At 33.7% G+C, this 23169-nt stretch overlaps 1 protein-coding gene across 2 annotated transcripts; it reads left to right on the forward strand.

Annotated features, from left to right (window-relative positions):
- LOC18589201 (glutamate receptor 2.7) lies at nt 1802–21918 on the forward strand. Of its 2 annotated transcripts, none has more exons than XM_018126720.1 (5): nt 1802–2139; nt 3293–4500; nt 4583–4895; nt 12878–13281; nt 21831–21918. In XM_018126720.1, exons 1-5 carry the CDS (start codon nt 1839–1841, stop codon nt 21855–21857), a joined length of 2253 nt encoding a protein of 750 aa, XP_017982209.1. In that variant the 5' UTR covers nt 1802–1838; the 3' UTR covers nt 21858–21918. The 2 variants fall into 2 exon arrangements, with proteins under 2 accessions (XP_017982209.1, XP_007014125.2); XM_007014063.2 differs by lacking the exon at nt 21831–21918 and adding an exon at nt 13725–14354.

Here is a 23169-nt window from a genome sequence, read left to right on the forward strand (position 1 = left end):
GTTAATGACATTTTTGAAAAGTAGTACTTAATAATTATGTTTCCATCACTGCTCGGAATAACTCAGACACTCACCGCACGTACACGTTCATAAAAAGGATCCAAAAAGGTGGGAACAAGAAAAGAAAGATTCAACCATACTACGGTTTGATAACACTTTTTATTAGCCAGATCAAGAAAAGCCTTTTCAAAACACTTTTCTTGTCCCTGTTGAGTTTCCACTTATTATTTAACAATAAAAACAGCACTGACCATAAAGATGCTTTCCATTCTCGTAAGAGGACCAAGACTCCTAGTGTTGAATCTCTAAGCCCGACATTTAAAAAAAAAAAATGCAACAAGATACTTTATTAATAAAGGGAAAAGGTTCACTCCAACACTGAACCAACCTTTTGCACCCTCATTCTATGTAAGCTCTCGAACTATGAGTTCAAGACTTTAAACATCACAAGCACAAACGAAAAGAAATTACAACTGCTCAATAAAATCCAAATCTCAGCAAACTCTTTGTTTAGCATAATTATCTGCCATGTCATTAATTTCTCTATTAAAGTTTATATTTGATGTACTGATAATGTGTAATTTCTATACACTATCAAGTCATCAAATTTCATCATGTTTATACCAATTTGGTGATCTACTAGCCACACTTCCTTCAAACTACATATTACCTTTTTAGCCTCTTCCAAAACCCCAAAACTCACGAAGCCAAATTTTCATCCTTTTCAAAAAAAAATTTTCCCGTGAGAGATAAATACATCAAGCGCTCATGGAATTTACTAAAGATTGTGTGAAGCCACCGCCAATTTGATCTGTAACGGAAGGTTGTTGACAAAGAGAGTGATGCAATCTCTTTTTCACCGCCTTTCCCTCTTGCCATTATTTCCATATTGAATTAATCATATCCTTCTACAAGCAGATGAGAGTCTGATGAAGGAATAGAGATAACCAAAAATTTAATTATTAATTATATGTCTAACTTAGGTGATGCCCTCAAGTTCATATCAGAATACATTATTCGTCTTTAGAAAATGTTTGATTTTACTAATTTCGAAAGACATGAGATATTTTGTAATTAGATAAAAAGGTTTTTCCTTCTACATAGTAAACTCATTTTATTTTCCATTTGAGTAATGAATTCTGTTTAGTTTGGTTAGATTAATGGTAAACGACATTAAAGAAAAATCCCGTCGGTGCAAAGAGAACCTATAAGTAACAGACGCAAATGATTAAAAAAAATTTGATATGGGAAATCTAGAATACGCGCTTGCTTAGTGGGAAAGCAAGAGGTTTTTCAAAGCGTTGAAAACAATAGTAGCTACATTATTATGTATAAATTTCATTAGTTCCATTGTAGAGTAGGACTCAAGACCTCTAATTAGATGAAGTCTCTTAGATTCTACCTGTTGGTGTATCGCTTTAGAGACGCTTGAATCTTTGATTATTTCTTCATTCTTAAGTATCCGAACACCATTAACATTTTGTTATATTTAGTCATTACAGAATATTCCTCTTGAAACCGCCCCGAAGTTGCTTCCATTTATAGTTTTTTTTTTTAAAAAAAGTAAATTTTAAATACAGGATGGATTTCATTCAAATTTTCTATTTGAATTGTAGGGGAAAAAAAAAACCTTGTATTTGCAGAAAAGATATTATTCACTCAATGAAGACTTTTCACAACTCATTATTTCCTTCCTCTTTCAAAAACCAAAAGAAACGCTAAGCAGGTCAGGTCAAACATGCAGGCGCAAACTCTCTCTATATATAATAACGTTAACTAAACCAACACCCGGTGAGAAACTTTGAAAAACTGCCCCTTGAAACGAAGAGTCCCTGCCGATGCTAAATTCCAAGTACTTCCTTCCCCTTTTTCTCGTCTTTTTCTTCTCCCTTTTCTCCTTTGCCTTCATTACTGTAAAATCAGAAACTGCTGGAAACGTACGAAATGGAACCAGGGATTCGACAAGGTTGGTCTATAATGCTAGTGTAGTTCTAGACGTGAACTCAAAAATGGGTGCTATGGCAAATATATGTTTGTCCATGGCTCTTTCAGATTTTTATGCCAAGCACCCAAGTTATAATACGAGATTGTCTCTGCAAAGATGGGATTCGCTTGATGGCCTCGTTGCAGCTTCGTCAGGTAAGTTTTGTTCGTATAATTTTCCATTAAAGATAAGGTAATTTCGTGTTTATTTTAATTATAAATTTCTGCAGGAGTGCAATTTTTTTTGGGTCCATTTTCATGATAAAAAGAATGTTAAAATAAAATAAACTAAGTCCTGTAGAATAGTAGATGGATGAATTGGTTAATTTTATCTCAGACTATGACAGTTGAACTGTGCATTAATTATTTTGAGCAACCGGCCACCGAAAGTCTTATTGGCTTCATGAATTGGGTCATCAAGTCAACCAAGTTTTTCTGATTAAAATGGTATTAGAGCCGATCTTGTATCTAGGAGGTCACTAATTCGATCCCATCAAAATCTTTGGGTCTGGTGGGATTCACTTACGTGGAGACTACGATCTCACGAAAACAGGTGACCAATGTGAGGAAATTTCTCTTTTGATGTACATCTTCAAAGATACAAGTGTCTTTCAAAATCGTGAAGGGATTAGGGACACACTTCAAAACCATCTTAAATTTAATCTTTATCAAACAATAAAAACCAGCACACAAACAGTGATCAATTATGTATGTAATTTTAATCTCTACCAAATTAAACATGCAAAAAGTTCGGTTATGGAAGAAAAAAATCAATATATTTATGTTTGGAGATCACCTTAAATTTATTTAATATAATAATAGTATGATATACGTACGTGGGATTAATGTTCAAAAGTTTTGGGCCCTTCAAACGGTCCACCCTTGGTAGCAAAAGACAAAATAGGCAATAAAGTAGTGGTCCATACCAACATAGTCCAAGCAATCAAAATGTCAAATGTTAAGCAGTGAGTCAAGAGGGACTTGCTTTTAATAAACTTGTATAGCGTATAGACTTAATTTGTTTATATGTCCAGAAAATTAAAAAAAAAAATTAATACTTTGGTAATCCATCTATTGTTTAAAGGATCTTAGAAGGGCAATCGTTCATAACATATAACATATCACCTTTCAGTAAGTTCGATGTTAACTGAAAATTGTTCTTTAGTTAATTAGATATTAAAAGTTTAGATAGATGTTGTCATTCAAGTATCAAACAAAATACAAAGGAGTAAGTGTGAAATCGAAAAAGTTTTTATATCCCACGTATACCATTGAATTTTTGCAATTTTGTTTGGAACCTGGAATGTAGAATATCTTCCACAACGATCAGCTGAAGCCTCATTTGCTATAAAACTTGGAGGAAGCTCTTCTCCCTCACAAAGTCCTTGTATTATCAGAACAGCCATAGTTGACTTCTCTCGCCTGGCAAAAGCTACGGTTGCCATATTGGAAAATTTTGAATGGAACGAAGTCATACTTGTGTACGAAGACATGGAATACGGCAAAGCGATTATTCCTTATTTAACCGATGCAATAGAAAACATGGACATTGCGCTATCATACAAGAGTGCAATCCCCAACTCTGCCGAAGATTTTCAAATCTTAGAAGAGCTAAAAGTGCTAATGACCATGCAGGGTAAGGTTTTTGTGGTGCACATGACTACAAACCTTGCCTCTCGTTTGTTCTTTCTTGCAAACATGGCAGGAATGATGAACAAAGGATTTGCATGGCTTGTGACAGATGGCTTGTCTAGCTTTGTAGATACCATGGGCATGGGTGCTATAGCTCTTGATTCAATGAAGAGTGTAATAGGCGTAAGGCCTTATGTACCCAAAACGGAAGCTCTCAAGAACTTCAAAACGAGGTATAAAACTTTATCCTTGATGAAGCAAAACAACGAGGCAAGTGAGCTAAATCTCTTCGGTTTGTGGGCTTATGATACAATTTGGGCTTTAGCTATGACTGTGGAGAGAATTGGGGTAGTGACTTCTGGCTTCTTGAAGGAGACGGTGAGCAAAACTTCAGCAGACGCCCGGATTGCCGAAATAGGTCCAAAAGGATTACTTGAGGAAATCTTGAGCACTAGTTTTAGAGGGATCAGTGGAGATTTTGACTTGGTTCATGGGCAGTTGCAGCCTTCGGCCTTTGAAATATTTAATTTAACCAGAAAAGGAAAGGGGATAATTGGTTATTGGACTCCTAACCGAGGAATATCTAGACATCTTGCTTCAGCTGGGAACAAGCTCAAAAAAATCATTATACCTGAAGAGACCAGAAGAACACTTAATGAAAGGACTATGCCTACGGTTAGAGACAAGTGGAGAATAGGGGTTCCAAGCAAAAGAGGGTTCACAGAATTTGTGAACTTACATCCTGGGAGCAATGACAATGAATTACCAGGGTTCTCCATAGAGGTTTTCAAAGCCGTGTGGGAGGCCGCCTTGCCCGGTACTGAATATGAATTTAAATTTATTGAGGGAACTTATGATGAGCTTTGTTCCCAAGTTAAGGATGAGGTTAGTTCTATATCCTTCCTTTTTTTTTCTCTAAATTAATTTCTAGAAATCATAGTTGTTGAATTGCAATTTCCTTCTACAGAAAATCGACGCTGCTGTGGGAGATATCTCGATTGTGGCTAGCAGGATAAATTGTGTGGATTTTACATTGCCATATTTGGAGTCAGGAGTGGCCATGCTTATAAAAGTTAGCCACAATGGGCCAACAGACATGTGGATATTCATGAAACCTTTGAGCTGGGATCTATGGTTGACAATCACCGCAATCTGCATTTTTATAGGGATTGTTGTGCGGGTTTTAGATCGTCGTGAAAATACAGAATTCAGTGGATCACCCAGAAAGCAGCTCAGCTCAATTTTGATGTTTCCCTGCCTATCCGTGGCCACCCCTCAAAGTAAGTTCCCTTCTATTTCTCTATTTTCTTTTTAGTACAAATTTTTTAATACTTCCATGCTTGTCCGTGGTGATCCCTCCTCTCCATCTCTTTTCTTTTAGTAAAAATCAATGATGTAATACTAATTTCAATCATACTCCTTTCATCCCATAATATTTGTTTAAATTTCAATTTACACAAAAAAGAAGAAAAGCATTAACCTTATTGCGTTTTCTATTAAAATTGCAAACTTTTATAGCATTAAAGTTTTATGGGTTTTAAATGTCTGAAACTATAAAAAAATCATAAAAAATAGTATACATATTAAAATTGTAAAAGAATTTAGTGATCTATATTAATAAACAAATTGCATTGTCATACATACATACATACATACATTTTTTTTTTTGAAAATCAGAATTTCATTGAAATTGCACCAGGGGAAGAGTATCACCCAGCCAAAATATTTACAAAAAGACTCCCCATATTTGATATCAATGCCTCTCACCCAAAACAAAGGTATAATTCCCAAACTCATGGATACACCCCCTATACCTATACTTCAAAAGACTCCTGTCATCATAAAAGTCCCTGCTACATCATATACACAAAAGATGACCCTGTAAAAAAGTCGTAAAAACACTATACAACGCTTGTAACTCAAAAGAACACAATATAGTAGACATAAAAGGAACCATTATCCAAATAAAAGAAATTCCACCAATCAGTCAAAATTCACAAAAATGTTTCAGGCATGTAAAAGATCATCAGGCTTTCAATTTATCAAAAACCAACAATGCCACAATCAATCTCTTTAAGATAAGGAACCAAAGAGGAAGAACTGAACCTAGACACTTTGCACAAACCATACTTATTTGCTGACAAGAAATCTCCTACACTTTTTGTTTTCATATTCTGTTATCCTTAGGAGCAGCCCACAGTAAGTCTTCTTTTCTAGTTGTACCTTTTTTTGCTAGGTTGTCTACAGATGTGTAGGCCTCCCTCAATGTGTGTTCAACCCTCCAGTGGCTTATTTCTTGTTTCATTCTCTTAATATCAATAATCCATCTCTGAAAACCTCCAAGGAATTGTCTTAGGTTAGTTCACCCACTTCACAACATTAATGGAATCACTTTCCACCACAAGCCCGTCTATTTTTCCTCATTCAGTAGCTGCATAAATCAGAAAAACCTCCCTTATTGGCAATATTTCAGCAAGATTAAAGTCCCCAATCCCTATATGTTTGGAAAGGGAAACTAAAATCTTCCATATTTCATCCCATAACACACCCCAAATTCCAACTCTTCCCGGGCAACCTTTAGCTACCCCATCTACATTAATCTTTAACTATCCTTTCACTGGTTTGCACCACTCAATTCCCTTCCCCTTTCTACTTTCTTTCTGTTTTTTTCATCCTTTTCAATGTATAGCCTAACGACATATAAGATAGCAAGGTACTCATTAGGCCATTTGGCATTAGCCCATGTAGCCACCCTTAACCTTATAGTTTCCCATACCTGATCTTTCTCCCATTGTTTCCCATGAAGAACAATTGCATTCGTAGATAATCAGACAGTCCATGCAATTGCATATAGAACCTCATCCTCCAAATCTTGATTTCCCATCCCTTTAAAGTAACATTATTCCAAACTTGAAAAAGGCTCTTTATGTCTCTCGGCATCACCTAAGCCGTCCCACATTTATTGTATCATAGTTGCTATATCTTTTACACTTTATAACAGCCACCAAAAAGATGTTTAATACTTTCTATTTCAACATTACATATCACACAGGTTGCTGTTTCTAATGAATATAAACTCCTTCTAAAAAGTTCAAACTTCATTGGCATCTTCTTATGTAAAATTTGCTAGACAAAAACCTCTATTCTATGTGGTGTTATACGTTGCCAAACATACTTCCAAACTCTCTGACTACCCCCTTTTGAGCCATCAGTTTTTTCAAAAACTCTTAATTAAATAGTTCCCACTAGCTTCACCTTTTCATACTAGTTCATCCTTAAATTCTTTACTTAATTGGAACTTATTAATAACACTAATAAAAGCTTTCCACTATTCTTCTTCCTATCCAAGAGGTTGTCTTCTCAATTCAATTTCCCAAACCCATCTTTCATTCTCCTAGTACCTAAATTCACATACTTTTCCTTTCTTTTTCATGGATAGTGCAAAAACTGTAGGAAAGTTTTCTCTAAGTATCACTCCCTCAATCCACTTAATCGCCCAAAACTCAATGTGTTTCCCATTACCTAAAAGAACCCCAAGATCTAAATGTTCTTGCATAAAAAATTTGTTAGTGAGGGAAAGGGGACTTAAAATATTTTTTCATAAGTATAAGGCCCTCCAAACTCTTTCAACAGATGGTAGGAGTGAATTAGAATCACATCCAGTGTTTTCCTCCATAACTTTCCCCCAATGATTCTTTTTTTTTTTATGTTACCAAATCTACATATCCACTTATTTAAGAGTCTATGATTTTTTATTTCAAGATCCACTAGACCAATACGACCATTCACCTTGTAATTACACACATGATTCCAATCAACCAAATGCATTTTTCTTTGTGAACAGACCTCTGCCCATAAAAATCTTCTTTGTATCTTCTCTATCTCTTTCCTAATCCCCACTAGTAATTGAAATAAGGACATGTAAAAGATTGGAAAGCTTGAAAATATGACCTCAATAAAGTGACCTTCCCATCTGTAGACAATATCCTTAATTTCCATCCAACCAACTTTACTTCAACGCAATCTAGGACTAGTTTCCAAATTTTCAGAGAGTTTTGCTTCGTTCCTAATGACATCCCTAAATAAATGGTCAGAAGGGAACCTACCTTACACTTAATTTCCCTTGACCATTCTTCCTCTTCATCCTTATCCATTGCCACCCCAAAAAGTTCACTTTTATGGAAGTTTACCTTCGACCCCGACATTGCCTGATAAATTCGAAAGAACCACTTCATTCTCTTGAGTTCATCTCTATCAGCCTTATAAAACAAAATTTTGTCTTGCATATTGCAGATGAGAAATTTTCATATCACCTTTCCTTACTTGATTCCCACTACAAATACCAACCTTCTTTGCTTTGAATAACAAAACACTCATTCCTTCAGCCATGATGTTGAAAAAAAATGGTGACAATGGGCAAGCTTGACATAGACCTATTTGAATACCGAACTATTAGTTGGGGCACCATTAACGAGAACTGAAGTCTTTATAGTGGACACATATTTGTTAACCTATACCCTCCATTTACAATCGAACCCCATTTTCCTAAGCATAAGATCTAAAAAATCCTAGTATACACTATCATACACCTCTTCGAAATCAATCTTGATTATCGTATCTTTTCTTTTCTCTTTCTTGATCCCATCAATGATCTCGTTTGCTATTAACACACAATTCACAAGCTGTCTTGCTTGAACAAACGCAAATTGTTTAGATATGATTATTTCACCAATCACTTGCCTTACCCTATTTGCTAGTAGTTTCGCCACAATCTTGTACATGCTCCCTAACAAACTAATTAGGTGACACTCATTCAGCTTTGTCAGATTAGTTTTCTTAAGGATCAATGTAATAAATGTGAAATTAATTCCTCTACCCAATGCTTCTCCTATATAAAAACCATTTATAAACTCCATCACCTCCCCTTGATAACCCACTACTATCTTTTATAAAAGTTCATATTGTAACCATCCGATCTCATGGCTTTATTCCCATTGTAGCTCATAATCGTCTCTCAAACTTCTTGTTCAATAAATGATCTCTCAAGCCATGTCATTGTCTCAACCTTGAGCTTTTGAAACTACAGTCAATATCCTGCACTTTTAACCCCTTTTTAGCCTAAATAGTGTCTTCGAAAATACTTGACAACTTCTGCCTTCACTACTTTTGGCTCTTCCACCATCCTCCCATTCACCTCAATACTATGTATGTTACTAACTCTGTTCCTTGCCGATGCCAACGCATGAAAGTACCAAGTACTCCTATCCCCTTCAACTGCCTAACAAGCCCTTAACTTCTGTAACCATTCTCTCTCCTTTATTCTGTATAACTACGACAGCCTAACTCTTTTCTCCACAATTTCGTTTCTTAGTTTGTTATCCTCAATAAAATTCTACCAATCATTGTAAAGGTTTGAATCTCACTTTCCAAATTTGCTATCTTTTCTCTAATTGCTCTATATTCTCTATTTTTCCACTCTCTAATTTTAGGCTTCAAGAGTTTCAATTTCTCCCAAATTCTTATTCTTTCGCCAACCACACTTGTCTTTTCCCTCCACTCTTTTTTCACTAAATCTTAAAACTTCAGTCATCCAACCAATAATTGAAAAGCCTAAATGGCTTTGGACCCTATTCCATTACTTCAGATTTCACTTGAATGGGGTTGTGTTAAAGATCAAATTCAGAAAAGCCCTTTGAACCAAATTTTTGCACACTTCAACAATTTCAACATCAAACAGAAAATGATCAAGCCCACAAAAAGTGGGCTCCGCTCTATTACTACGCCATGTAAAACTTCCTCCAATTAATGGAAGATCAACAAGTCCCCTAGAATTCATAAAATCATTGAACTAATGTGTAGTTGTGTCCACCTCCCATTTCCCAATTTTTTCCCTTTCATTCCTAACCACATTAAAATCTCTTACACTCACCCAATTCATCTCTTCTCTACTCATAATCAACTCTAATTCTTCCTATAATTTTTTTCTCTTCTCATCGCTATTTGGTGCATAAATATTCCTAAATCCACCTATCTTATCTAATTTCTTAACTCTACTTATCATTAGAACATAATATTTACTCTCCACCACACTACCTAATTCAACAAATTAATCACACCTTAAAAATATGATTCCTTCTGCATTCCCATCAGAAGCAACACCATATCCTCTGACTTCACCCCTGCCCGTAGTTTACTGTATAACCCAACTTCAATTGTTTTCAACTTTGATTCTTGTATGAATCTCATATCAGGCGTCTTTCTATTGATCAACTATCTTAGGGCATTTTGCTTATCTACGCTACATATCCCATGAATTTTCCAAGAAATTAACAACATTTATGGTAAATAAAGAAGCCCACACAAGTAGGATATTGATATGATTTTAGCACTAATGGAGGTTATTCTCTTCCCGTTCTCAAGTCGTTATATTGAATATGACTTTCTTTCTTTTTTCCCAAATTTAAGCCTTAATTGTGTGTTTGCCCATGCCAATTTATCTTCTCTAATTATAACCCCATTTCTTTTTACTATGTTTATGTTTGAAACTGAAAAGTGAAACACGTCCATGACCTTATTGTTAATTTTCTCTAATCTGTTCTTAATCTCTTTTATCTGATTATATCTTCGACGTGCCATTGATCCCCTTTTTCTCTCTATCGTAAACCCCTTCCTTTCAACTTCTAACTATCTCTTATTTTTTCTAGCATTACTAACTTTCTCATTCAACCTTCTCCTAAGGCTATATCCACTACTAAGTTCTCTCACCCCCACTTTTGTCCCCATGCCTTTCTTGGTCTTTTCTATTATTGTTATATCTTCATTGTCACCCTTTGTGGCTTTGGTGTCCCCTATACCCTCTTCAATCCCTTCATTGCTTCTTTAATCCATACTCTATTTACTTGCTATTGACTGATGAAACCAACTTTCTGGAAGGTTCCTCAGACCACGACCATTACCATTTCTCCCTTATAAACATTTCTCTGTCTCTTCTTTTTTTAGTTTCATTAATTTGTTGTAGCATCATCATTAACTTCATAGACTATCTTTTTTTTATTTTTAAAAGTTTCAACACAGGCCTTACCTCTCTTCTTTGTCCTACATCGGCCTTTATCATTACCATTGGACTTATCTGAATTAAGTCTATTTGTTTTTTTTCTTTGGAGCCTTTTAAATTAAGCCCGAATGCTTACTAAAACTCCTTTCATTGTGGGCTACCCATGCTTACTATCAAACCCATTCCTATTACATCTCAATGGGCTTGAACCACCTTTACCCATTAATTCTTCTGCCCACTTAATTACCACGCCTTTAAAGCTTTTAAAATTGGGCTCCATAAACACACTTATTTCGTCACCTTCATGGCCCAACCAAAATTCCTTTATCTCATAATTCCTTCTCAAATTTCTAGATCTATTTGAATTAATGTCATCTAGACCTCTAGCTATCCTCTAACTTTGTAGCCTTTGAGCTAAACTAGATCTCACCCCCCACAAGTTCCATCTAACTTGGCATACATGTAGAGTCTCAACTCTTCATTTATTCATGGCCTTGTACTTGGCATACAAAGGTTTGCCTCCACTAACATTTGCCTTGTACTTTGTGTTCGATCGATTTGTCGTCCACCCACTATTGGAAAGACTTTTTGATGACTTTGAAACCCTCTTCTCTTTCTAATTTCATTGTGGTGAGATTAAAATTTATCTTTCCAAATCACAACATTCTAAACCAGCAATCAATGCTTTAAATTCCACCATTCTTCCATTTAGAATTATGCTTGTGGATGCTTTGATACTCTTCATACTTTCAACTTCAACCAATATCATAGCAAAGTCAAATATTTTCTTTTCTTCTATGACTTTATCAACTAATATGAATCTCCCTCATGACTTAGACATTGTCATGAAAACCTCATTATGCCATAAGCTCAACGAAATCTCTTCCATCTTCACCCAAACTTGAAATTTTCTATCCATATCACCCTCATACTTGTTGATATCATCAAACCACACATCAAATATCTCTCTATATTGACCCGACAACACCTCTATTTCATTAGCATCTGCAGAGGTGACCACCACTTAAAGTCTTATTGCTAGTCAAACCTAAACTATGACACCTTCTGTAAATAAACCAAACTCGATGGCCCTACAATTACTTAATGCCTTCAAACAACCCATTGTAATTCTTGAAAGCCATTCCGTTTCCAAAACTAGAAAATTAACTTTTTTTATTTCACTCCCATTGGTTTCTTGGCCGGTTTACTGCATTTGCTGTTTAGGCTCCTCTGGTTTCTTCTCTGTCACATTCCTACCCCGTAAGGAATCCTTAAATGACATTCTTGATGCTATTGCCTTCTTTGAACCCCTTGTGTCTCCATTATTTTATTTTTTTCTCCATTCTTTTTTGGGGTTATTAGTTACCTTGACATAGAGGCATTTTCCATCAATAATCATTCCGTCAATGTAATCGATGGCTCTTCTAAGTTCTTTTTCAAATATATACCTGAAGAATGCTATCTTGGTTGAGCTCTCCCTTTTACCCTTTGGCATGAAAACGTCAACTAGTATTCCAAATCTGTCGAAAGTTTCTTTCATATAAGCCCGTATTACCCTCTAGTTAAGATTCCCCACAAAGATGGTGAATAAAAATCTTCGTCATATGTCTATTTCTCCATACTTGACTCTTCCTTTCCTTCCCCTAATATTTGCCATCATCTTGATTCTAAAGATATTAAAGCAATTGCATACATATAATCTTACATATATGCATACATAGGGTCTTTTCTTTTTATTTTTTTTAAGTACATCTATGATTATTTTGAATTTACTATAAGTAAAATAAAGTAGTTAAATCTTTTCATGGAAAATTTTACAAATCAACTACACTTATCATATTACAATATATAGTAATTAAAATATACACATAAAAATGCTAATAAAGAATAAACACCCAAGAACTCATACTTAACCTAGCAAGAGATTAATAGGAAAATAAACAAAACCTAAGTATGTACCAACTCCCAAAACAAAAAGGATTCTAAGTGAACATAACAACCAAAGGAAAGTCACAAGAGATTGTATCTTTCTTTTTAAAATAAGAAATGAGCATATAACACACAATATATAAGTAGAGATCAAAGTTATTGAACAAAGACAAGGTTCTATTTTTAATTTACTCATAAATTAATATGTAGAAAAGTACATTATACGTATGATTATATAGAGAAAGCAAATTAAATTGAGTTTTTTTTTTATGGCAACAGGAGACATGGTGGTAACCAACTGCTCAAGGTTGGTGTTGGTTCTTTGGATATTCTTGGCATTTATTTTGATTCAGAGTTACACAGCAAACCTATCATCAATATTAACAGTAAACCAATTACAGCCCACAATCCCAAGTTTGAGAGAATTGAGAAAACATTATATTGGTTATCAGAATCAGTCATTTGTAAAAAATTTCTTGATAAACCAGTTGGGGTTTAAGGAGTCTATGCTCAAGCCATATGGCTCTGTTGATGACTATCAAGAGGCCTTATGCAACGGATCTAGTAACGAGGGAGTTGCTGCCATCTTTGATGAAATTCCCTATATTAAAGTCTTTCTAGCTGAATATTCTACTGGTTACATGATGGTTGGACCCACCTACAGAACCGATGGTTTAGGTTTTGTAAGTTTTCATCCATCTCTCTATTCCATTTGTTTCTATTTTATGTTGTATAAATATTAGCATTAAGCTTATTTTTAGATATCATTTAGTTTCCTTCACATAGGTGTCACATATCATTACGTAGAGAAAAAATATGCTTGAGATAAAATCATCTTAATTATTGTTTAGATTGAATAAAAAAATCTCCTTGATTCATGAATTTATTTATTTAAATAATTTCATTTTCATCCATTGCATTTAATTACAAGTTACATCTTATCTTGAACCATTTATACTAGTGTGTTGTCGTCTACTTGTAAGCCTAGTTAGAAACTTTATGGAAATGTAAACATTTATCTTTAGGTGAGATTAATTATCCCCAAGTAAACCTTTTTTTGTGTACCTATAAGGTAGTTTATTCTCATTCTAATTTGTCTTTCTTTTTAATGTTTTTTGAATTTTAGGCATTACCGATAGGCTCTCCCTTTGTTGCAAATTTTTCAAGGGCAATCCTAAATTTCACTCAAGGAAAATACATGTCTCCAATCGAAAAAAAGTATTTTGGAAAAATATCCATATATCAAGATGAGACTGGGCCAATCTCTTCAAGTAGCCCAAGTCTTTCTACAAAGAGCTTTGCAGGCCTCTTTATCATCATTGGGATCATTGTATTGTTAGCCTTGGTTGTCTCAGAAAGCCATATTTTGGGAAGACTCGTCCAAAGATATATCTTCCACAATTCTCATGATGTCTCGGGACCAAGAGTTGAACCTACAACTGAGATGACTAATACTAGCAATCTTCAAGAAAATCACAACACTAACCAAATAAGCAATAGAGATGAATCTAGAGAAGAAGCTGTATTGGAAGTTCACTCATCATAGCAGTTAACAATTACATACACAAGCAAACTTCAAGGCATGTTGAGACATACTGGAATCATTTTTAAAGAGAATGTATGTTTATATATGTTAATCACTATCCTCACCCAATATCTATTTCCATGATGTACTTTATGTTAATATACTAATACCAAGCTAGTTATAAAATGAAACTTGTGTAAGATAAGATCCTTTTTGTAAAATTATATGCCATTACCCATTAGTTGATTATTTCGTGTAAACTCTACATGAATTAGACCTTTTTTCTTTTGTTAATAAGGGAAAATTTTAGTTTTTCCATCAATACCTAGTTTCTCCACACTCCACAAAAGCTAAATACACTTCACAACCAAAGGAAAACAAAGAATAGAGATAACTAATTTATAACAGGTGTATTTACCAAAGCAAAAGTCCTTGATACTTAACATTCTTGCCAAACAACTGTAAATCATTCTGAATTAACATATAAATGGAAAAGGTTGTGTTGTGAATGAATGAATGACTTAATGCAATGAACATTCAATGCACAAAACTATTACACAGAGCGTGAATGAAGAACAAAAGCATTAAGTGAAGAACAACTAAAAAAAGGAACTAAGAGAGAAACTTCCTTAACTTGATTTTTTTTTGTTCAAACATTCATTTTTTATTAATAAAAAAGTTTAAATAGCCTCACAGTTCATTAACTTGAATTGGTATTGCAATTTTGCATTAAAAACTAACAAATTAAGCATAATTAACACTTTTATCACACACAACCTAAGTATAGAAGTCAGACATCAAATCTTTACATGCATAAACTGCATGCACACAAAATGCCAAGGCAAGGGCTCTGCCATGGTCTTCCATGCAAGTCTCAATCTCAACACTCTTTCTTAAGACTTGCTTTAAAAGACCCTAGCTTGTTTTTTAATTCTTCCAATCTTTGTCTGTTGAGGCCTTTGGTAGGAATGTCTACTACTTGATTATCTAAGTTGTAATACTCCACATGTATTTCACCAATCTTCTAAGCTTTTATAATGGCATTGTTAGCTTTATCCTATTTTGAAATGACAAAATTGATTGAACTAAATATGCTTTGAAAATGAATGAAAGATGTTTTTCATTCTAAAAAAAAATTCTCAAGAATGTTGTTAAGCTGGTTTTACAAAAAAAAATGTCTTGAAATGCTAAGATTGATTGAATATGCTATGAAAGTGAATGATAATGCTCTTGAACTTGAAGATACGCTTTTAAGTTTTCCCAAAAAATTTTAGGTTTCAAACTCATAGTGCTAACCTAAGAATCGAATTCTCAAAAGTAAAGATTTGATTCTTAAATGAGAAAAAAGAAAAATTTATTTCTTTATCACAAGAAGAATAAACTCTAAAGATAAAAGAGGTCAATTCTTAGCAGATGAAAACAGTGAATAATCGATTCTAAGAAAAAAAGAAGTTAGTTCTTGGAAAAATAAAAGTTATTGAAATTAAGAAGAATCTACACCTCAAAGAGCAAGAATCGATTTTGGAAGAACAAAATGCAGAAGGCAAAAATGTAAGAAGAAATAATTGATTCTCCATATAGTAAAAGTTGATTCTGAGTGAAGAATAAACCAAGAGCATAAGTCTAGTAACAAAAAATCAATTTGACACGAAGAAGATATTGATTTTTAAAGCACCGGAACCAAAAATAAGAAACTTGGTGAACAAGAAGAGATGGTATGAATGGATAAGATTGGAGTGTCAAAACTCAAGCTAAAATTTAAATTTTGAGCACCAATCAATAGTAAAGAATCAACACCTTAAGACAAAAGAATCGATTCTCTAAAAATGCAAATGCGTCACGTTTGAACCAAGTTGAGGAAGAGCTGACATCTCAAGAAAGAAGAATCAATTATTTAAAGACAAAAAGTTTGAGACTTTATGAAGAACTGACAACTCATGATCAAAGAATCGATTCTCCATGTGTAATAAAGATGTGTAAGTTGGCCAAAACATACTAAAGTTGATTCAAATTTCATTTTAATGGTAAGAAATCACAAGGCTTATAAATATCCACTTTAAGGACTTTAAAAGGGTGATTTTGAGTGATCTGAATGATTTTGCAAAAATTTTGTAGTCCTAAAGAAAGGAAAACAAGCAAGGAAGCAAAGAGTAGAAAAATCCTACTTTTAAGTTAGAGCAAAACCAAAAAGATCACATTTTTATCATCCAGCTAATACTCCTTGAGCCTAAACTTCATTTCATTCACCACTCTTTGAAAAGCTCTCATCTCTTAATACTCAAAATCATTATTGTTGGCTCCATTAGTTTTTGATGATAATAAAACATTCTCATTTATTTGTGTCTAATGCTTTTACTTGAGTGTGCAGGAAATTAATATATAAAATTAATTAATTTAACTCTTCAAAGAGTATATCAAAAGAAAAAGAGGGATAAAAATAACAAGATGCAACTGTCCAACAAAGGGGAAGCTTATTGGTGAAATAAGGAAGAATGTTAGTTGATCAAATTTCAAATTGAAGAAATGACGGGCTGAAGAGTTTGAGAAATAGAATCAACTTAGTTGACCAAGAAAGTCGACTAAGTGCTCTCTGCCAGAATCTGCAACCAGAAACAGAACCAACTTAGTCGACTAAAAGCTCTTTGTCTGCAATTTGAATCAGAGCACTATAAGACAGATTAACGGGTAAAACTCATCCTTAATTATCTCCAACAGATATAAACTGCCAAACTACCATCAGAGTTGCATCTCCAAGTATAAAAGGGTCTTCCAACAATTAGAAACAAGTTTTTAGAAGCTATAGAAAGTTGAAAAACCAAAAAAGCTTCATTGCACTTGTCTGCACTAAAACGCCTACTCTTTGCATTTGTATTTAACACTTAATCTTGTACCACTCAGATCAGCCAATGATCATAGGTACTTTCTTTTACTACTTTTCTTGTATTCTTAGAGTGAAGGAGTCACTCTAAGGGGTTATTGAAGCTTGGAATAGCTTGATTGTTGTAGGTTGTAGTTGAGCCTTGGAAAAATCACTTTGGGTTTTTGTTGAGCTCGTGAAAAACCATTGTGAGAGGTTGTGATTGAGCCTTTGAAAAACTACTTTAGGTTATAGTTGAGCCCAAAAAAAATTAGTGTAAAAGGTTTTGGCTGAGCCTTGTAAAAGCCATTGTAAAGCTTGGTGAAAGCTTAAGAATTTCACCAATTCATAGTGGATTGTTTGAAAAGTCCTTGGTTGGATCATCAAGGTAGTGGATGTAAGTCTTAGACCGAACCACTCTAAATTCTTGGTGCCTTATTTACTCTGTTTTTGTTTTAGTTTCTTTATTTCATTTGTCTTGAATCTAACTAAACTTAACGATAATTTTTGAAAGAACCAAAGTGTGCTATTCACCCCCTCTCTAGCACATATTATCGGGACCAACAATTATCAACCTTGTTAGAGGTCTTGAACTACAGATTTTTTGAATCCATTATTGTATTGGTTATACCTCCACACAAAAGGTAGAGGGATTTTGCCTAATCCGTTATAAGGTTGTATCTTGTATAAGGGTTGTACTTGAACCTAAAAAAGGTAGTGTTTTGATTAAGGTTACACTTAATCCTGTGAAAAGGCATGTTGTGAAGGTTAAACCTAACTTTATTAAAAGGAAAGTTATGAAAGTTATACTTGACCTTGTTGAATAGGCAAGTTGATAGTGGTTTCGAACTCTTTGTGCTTTCAAGGGAGAAGACGTAGGCATTGGAAAGCCAAACCTTTAAAAAAATCGAGCTAAGTACTTTTTATCTTTTTGTGGTTTACTTACTTAGTTCATGTTCTATTTTTGTTCTCTGTTTCTTATATTTCTACTGCATTTTCAAAGTTCTCTTAAAAAGGAGGAATTTTTAATTCATAACTAATTCACCCCCCTCTTGGTTACTTTACTTTAAGCATATCTTCTTAACAGACATGAAATTTGACGTTTATATGCTTTATTTTCGCATGATATATGGAGCTTTTAGTGATTGCAATATCTGATTTATTATCGACATAGATCATAGTAAGAGTATCTTGTGAGACATTGAGATCAAATATAACTTTTCCATTTGCAATTGTGCAAAAGCATTTGCAAAGCTTTAATTTAAATTCAAACCACATATAAGGAGATGGAATGCTTGTAGAATCCATATTACGTTTAATAGAATTTTACACTAGGTGATTTGTGTCGATAGGCGATAAACGAATACAAGGGATAGGCAACTGTGGTGAATCAATAAAGAAATTTAATTCTTAACAAAATCCATATGTTCTTTGTCAACAATATCCCTTCAAAACTTCATAAACATTGGTTCAGTGATATCAAGGCTCAATTTGGCAATGTGGTGGATGGATTTATTCCCAAGAAATGTTTGGTTAGAGAGAGATGCCTTAGATTTATTTGATTCAATACTTTTAAAGAAGTAAGAAGGACAACATAAAGACTCAACGGTGTATGGCTACTTGATTATAAATTGACTGCAAATTTTGCAAGGTTTCATCCAAGGATTACCTTTTAGAAAAAGTATATTTTAGAAGTTAATGGTGGTGAGTGGTTCTGACGTGGTGGATAAACAGGCTAAGGTGGTAAAGGAGATATCGAAGAAATAAGAAGATACTCAGGTTTGCACAACCTATGTGGATGATGAAATTCTCTAATGGTTTCAATTTGCAATGGTAGATGATGGCTTAGGTAGGAATGACCAAAACCAACTATGAGCCAATTGAAAGCTAAAGGGATCAAGGGTGTGGAGATTAAGAGAATCTTGGGTGACAAATTCGTGCTCTCGTTTTAGGATGGTGATTTATTGAAACACTTAAAAAAAAAGAATTGAGGGGAATTGAATCAATGGCTATGCAAGTTTGTGCAGTGGAATTAGAATATGGGAAAAAAGTAAATGTTGGTTAATGGTGTATGGTGTTCTTATGCATACATGGAATGCTAAAATGTTTTAATCAATTACTAATTTATTTGGTGACTTTGTTTGCTTGGGAGAAGAGAGTATGAAATTTTTTGCTCTTTAGAGGACTTTCATGGAGATTAATTCATGTGTTAGGCAGAAAATTGATGAAGTCATTATGTTGAAAGTAAGAGAGAAGGCTTTTAAGATTTAACTGCATATTTTTTGCCTAAATTTGCTATATAGTTTCTCGTCCATACTCAAGCAACATGGTGGGCGGACAAGTGAAACCATAGTATTGAATCTATAGCTTATGGTGGAAATAATTGGTTGGATTCAATCAAACCATGTGCCCAACGTGAGATTGATTTAAAAGTAGTAGATAAGTAAAAATTGGAGCTTGTGGGGGCTGTCAAAAATGGTAAAACCCGACACCCATCATAGGTTATCAAATAAGATGATAATAATGAAGCATCCATGGGCTGTGCAATGGCCTTGGATCATCCAAGACAAGAGAGAATGTTAAGAGTGACCTCTGAATAATGGATAAGGTCTCAAATTGAAAAGTGTGACAATATGTGCTCAAAGGAAGTTATGAACGGGCCATTGCCTTTAGTTGAGGATGTGGTTTTGAGCCACATTGGAATGGACAATATGGTTCATGGTTCATCTAAGTTTTGGTCAAAAGACATGATCATGAGGAATAGAAAGGAGATGTCTTACATGGATATTGTAAGGAAGAAAGCTTCAGCGGCCTTGGCATTTTATAGTGGATTAGATGAAGGAAAACAAGTTATCATTGTGAATGTTGAGAGCACTCCAAGTAACTTTGCAATGTCTCGGTTCTTGTAACAAATGTCATAGTCAACTATACCTTTTAGATATCTTAGTACTCTTATTTTGTTGTGTAATGCATTTAAGAAGGTTGCTACATAAACCTGGAAAGCATGTTTACTGTGAACATGCACTACAAAAAAAAAAAAAAACAATTTCATCGATAAAAACAATTTCGTCGGTAATGATCAACGAATTACCAATGGACATGTGAACAATAAATCACCAATGATATATTGACGAATTATCAAAGTAAGTTACCAATTGACTCTATGTAGTTGGTATTTGATCGATAAAGTTTAAGAGTCAAAAAAAGATGCATGGCGCCAAATTTATTAACCAACAATTCCATCGATAATTGTTATTTTGGTGAGTGGGAAATGGATTTATTGATGGAATTACTTACAGAATATCTCATCAGTAATGTTAATTAAATTTGTTAAGTTTGCTGATGGAATTTTCATCGGTGATTCCATCTATAAATCAAATAAGAAAAGTGTGTGTGGGCTTTATTTCCATTTCTAATTTTCCCCTAAACCCTAGCCACTCCCTCTCCAATCGATTCTCTACTTCCCTTAGCCACCATCGAGCTTACCCTTTTCCTTTCTACCTGACTAAGCTTCCCCCATTAGTCTCTACCCCGCCAAGCCTCCCTTATACTAATAATCCGACATAAATTTAGGAATGCATTGATGATGAAAGAGAAAGTTACAAGGTTACTCGAAATGGTCTTCCATAAAGCTCTCATGGTAGAGGCTAAAGTTGCCAATGAGTACGGTTACCATCCAAAGTACCAGTGTGTTGTCTAGTTTGTCACTACCACTATTCATTGCTTTTAGTGCAAATCTGTTTGTTACTAGTTTGTTTTTATATTTCCCTTTTCTAATTCTATTTAATTTTGACTTAATTTTTATGAATAGGATTGTCATTTTGGACATTTTTCTTGTAGTTTGTAAAAAGTAGAAGCTACTAAGTTAGTTTTAAGAATTTACGGCTAGAGTAATTGTAACTATTGAAGGTTAGTTGAATAATTAGAAAGATGAAAAATTTATTGCGATTTTTAAGGTGGAATGGCAAGATATATGTTTGAGGGGAAGAAGTTAAAGTCTTGAATTTTGAAAGGAATGGTTGGGATTTTCCCATTCAAGTTGCATTTTAATAAACATTATAATTGGGCATGGTAGTTGATTTTAGTTAAGTTTTGATCTTTGGTTGTGTATTTCTCTTCTTTTTAGATTGATTGTTCTTTTAACCAAAGATTAGATAATAGATTAAGCTGAATTACTTAAAATTTCCTTGGAATGGCCTATATATTTATTAGATTTATGACTAGGTTAGTATGGTGGTGGTATTCTATTTTCATGCTATTAGTGTTTATTAGGATTGTTTTAAGAAGAAAGTAAAGGGTTTTTTTTTTTTTTGGTGTTTGAATGAGTGGGTAAGAAATGAAAATATACCTTTATGAGGATGTATATTGTGTAGATTCATCTTAGTAATGTAAGTCATGCTATGTGCTTATCAATAGCCACTTTTGGACCATTTATTAGTATGCTACTTGTCAATACTTTATTTGCTAGATACTTATGCTTACTGCTTGGGTTTTGTTGTTCAACATCATTCTTGCTGGTAAATGGTAGTCTTTAAGCCTTTATATTATATAGCACATGGCTCCATGAGAAAAAGGGAATTGAAGCTGTTACATAATTGACAGATTATGGTCTGTCTAATCATGTAGTGTTTCATCAACTTGATGTAATAGATTCTTCTAGTATTACTTCCCTTGCAGATTTTGTCAAAGCTAAATTTAGGAAACTTGATATCTTGGCACCATTGATGATAATAATAAATAAATATATAAATAAGACAAAAAAAAAGAAAGAAGAAACCTTGACATTTGTCTTCTCTCTTTTATCTAATAAGTTGTTTGGTTTGATCTTCGTTAGTTGGAACCTTATGCAGGTGAACAATGTTGGAATTTTTGGATAGGTTCAAGATCCATAAGCATTTGGCAAAGCTATTGAACTTATTGGTTACTTTGTAAGTATTCTGCATTTCTTTTAATAGTAATTAATGATTGTAACTCATAAATATTCTACTTGTTAGTGTAAAAGTCTTAATGAACAATATACCAAGAAAGGAATGAATTGGTATATCAAAAACTCTTTTGAAAACTAAGTGTAAAATCAAGACTTTTAGCAACCAAGAATTCAAAAACAAATATGTGATTTCCCTAAGCAAGTTTTCAACAATAAATTGCAATGAACAAATAACAAACAAAGGTAAAATGTTTTCCCTAATTCAAGTGCATGCAAAGCATAAATAATGAATCAAGGTAAAATATTTTCTAAGGCAAAAGCAAGTAATAAACTACAATGCGAAAAATTAAAAGCAGACATAAGAGTTTCATAGTGGTTTGACTTTCTCTAATGCTTACATCCATTCCCTAGGAACACCAAGGAATTTTAAATCCATTAAGGGAAATGAGCTTTTTACAAGATCAAGCGAAACCCTGGTAGTAGCTTTTTTCCAATACCAAGTGAAACACTTACAATATCTTTTTCACAAGATCAAGCAAAACCCCTTAGCAATGATTTTTAACGGGCTTAACCACAAAACCACAAGTAGCTTTTCAGATAAATATTCCACTCTCTTTTTGATCGAAGAAGCTTGCTTTACAAATCCTCCTTCATGCACACAATGATTTCTTCACTTTCTTTGTTATAGAGCAATTACTAGAGTCTTTCACAAGGAATTAAATGTTTCAAAACCATCTGGCCTTTGATAGGTGCCTCAAGAATGAATAGAAAAAAAAAAGTTTTAGTTTTTCTGACTTACAGATAACTCACGTTCACTCTTGGTTGTGTGTAAAATCTAGTATGTTTGTTCACTATTTATACACATATTAGAGATAGAGAGATAGGAATATTACTTTTAAATTTAAACCAGTAAAATTTAAATGTAATGAATCTTAATTTAAATTTAAACAAATTAAATTTAAATTTACATCCTATCTCAATCATTTATTTTTAATTATTCAATTAAGAAATATCAAAATAATATCTAATATCAATTAATTGAATATTTGTTAATTATCCACAAATAATTAATAAAGTTACAGCTATGTGGACGCACCACATTTAAATGCAACATCTCCCACTCGTACACGTTGGCATCAACTTGTACCATTCTCAATTTAACTCATTCTCCATTCATTGTCATACAAGGCAAATGGAACATGCGACCAATGAGAAAATAAAGGTTACAATGAGTAATGAGATTTTAAGTTACCATCTTACTA

The sequence above is a fragment of the Theobroma cacao genome, chromosome 9 (genome assembly GCF_000208745.1).
Source record: "Theobroma cacao cultivar B97-61/B2 chromosome 9, Criollo_cocoa_genome_V2, whole genome shotgun sequence".
NCBI classification, from domain to species: Eukaryota; Viridiplantae; Streptophyta; class Magnoliopsida; order Malvales; family Malvaceae; genus Theobroma; species Theobroma cacao.

Bases quoted from the DNA above. Each gene is read 5' to 3' on its own strand.
- LOC18589201 (XM_007014063.2), top strand. From the start codon at position 1,839: ATGCTAAATTCCAAGTACTTCCTTCCCCTTTTTCTCGTCTTTTTCTTC. The intron at 2,140-3,292 runs GTAAGTTTTGTT...CCTGGAATGTAG, and splicing joins CCTCGTTGCAGCTTCGTCAG to AATATCTTCCACAACGATCA. The intron at 13,282-13,724 runs GTAAGTTTTCAT...TTTGAATTTTAG, and splicing joins GAACCGATGGTTTAGGTTTT to GCATTACCGATAGGCTCTCC.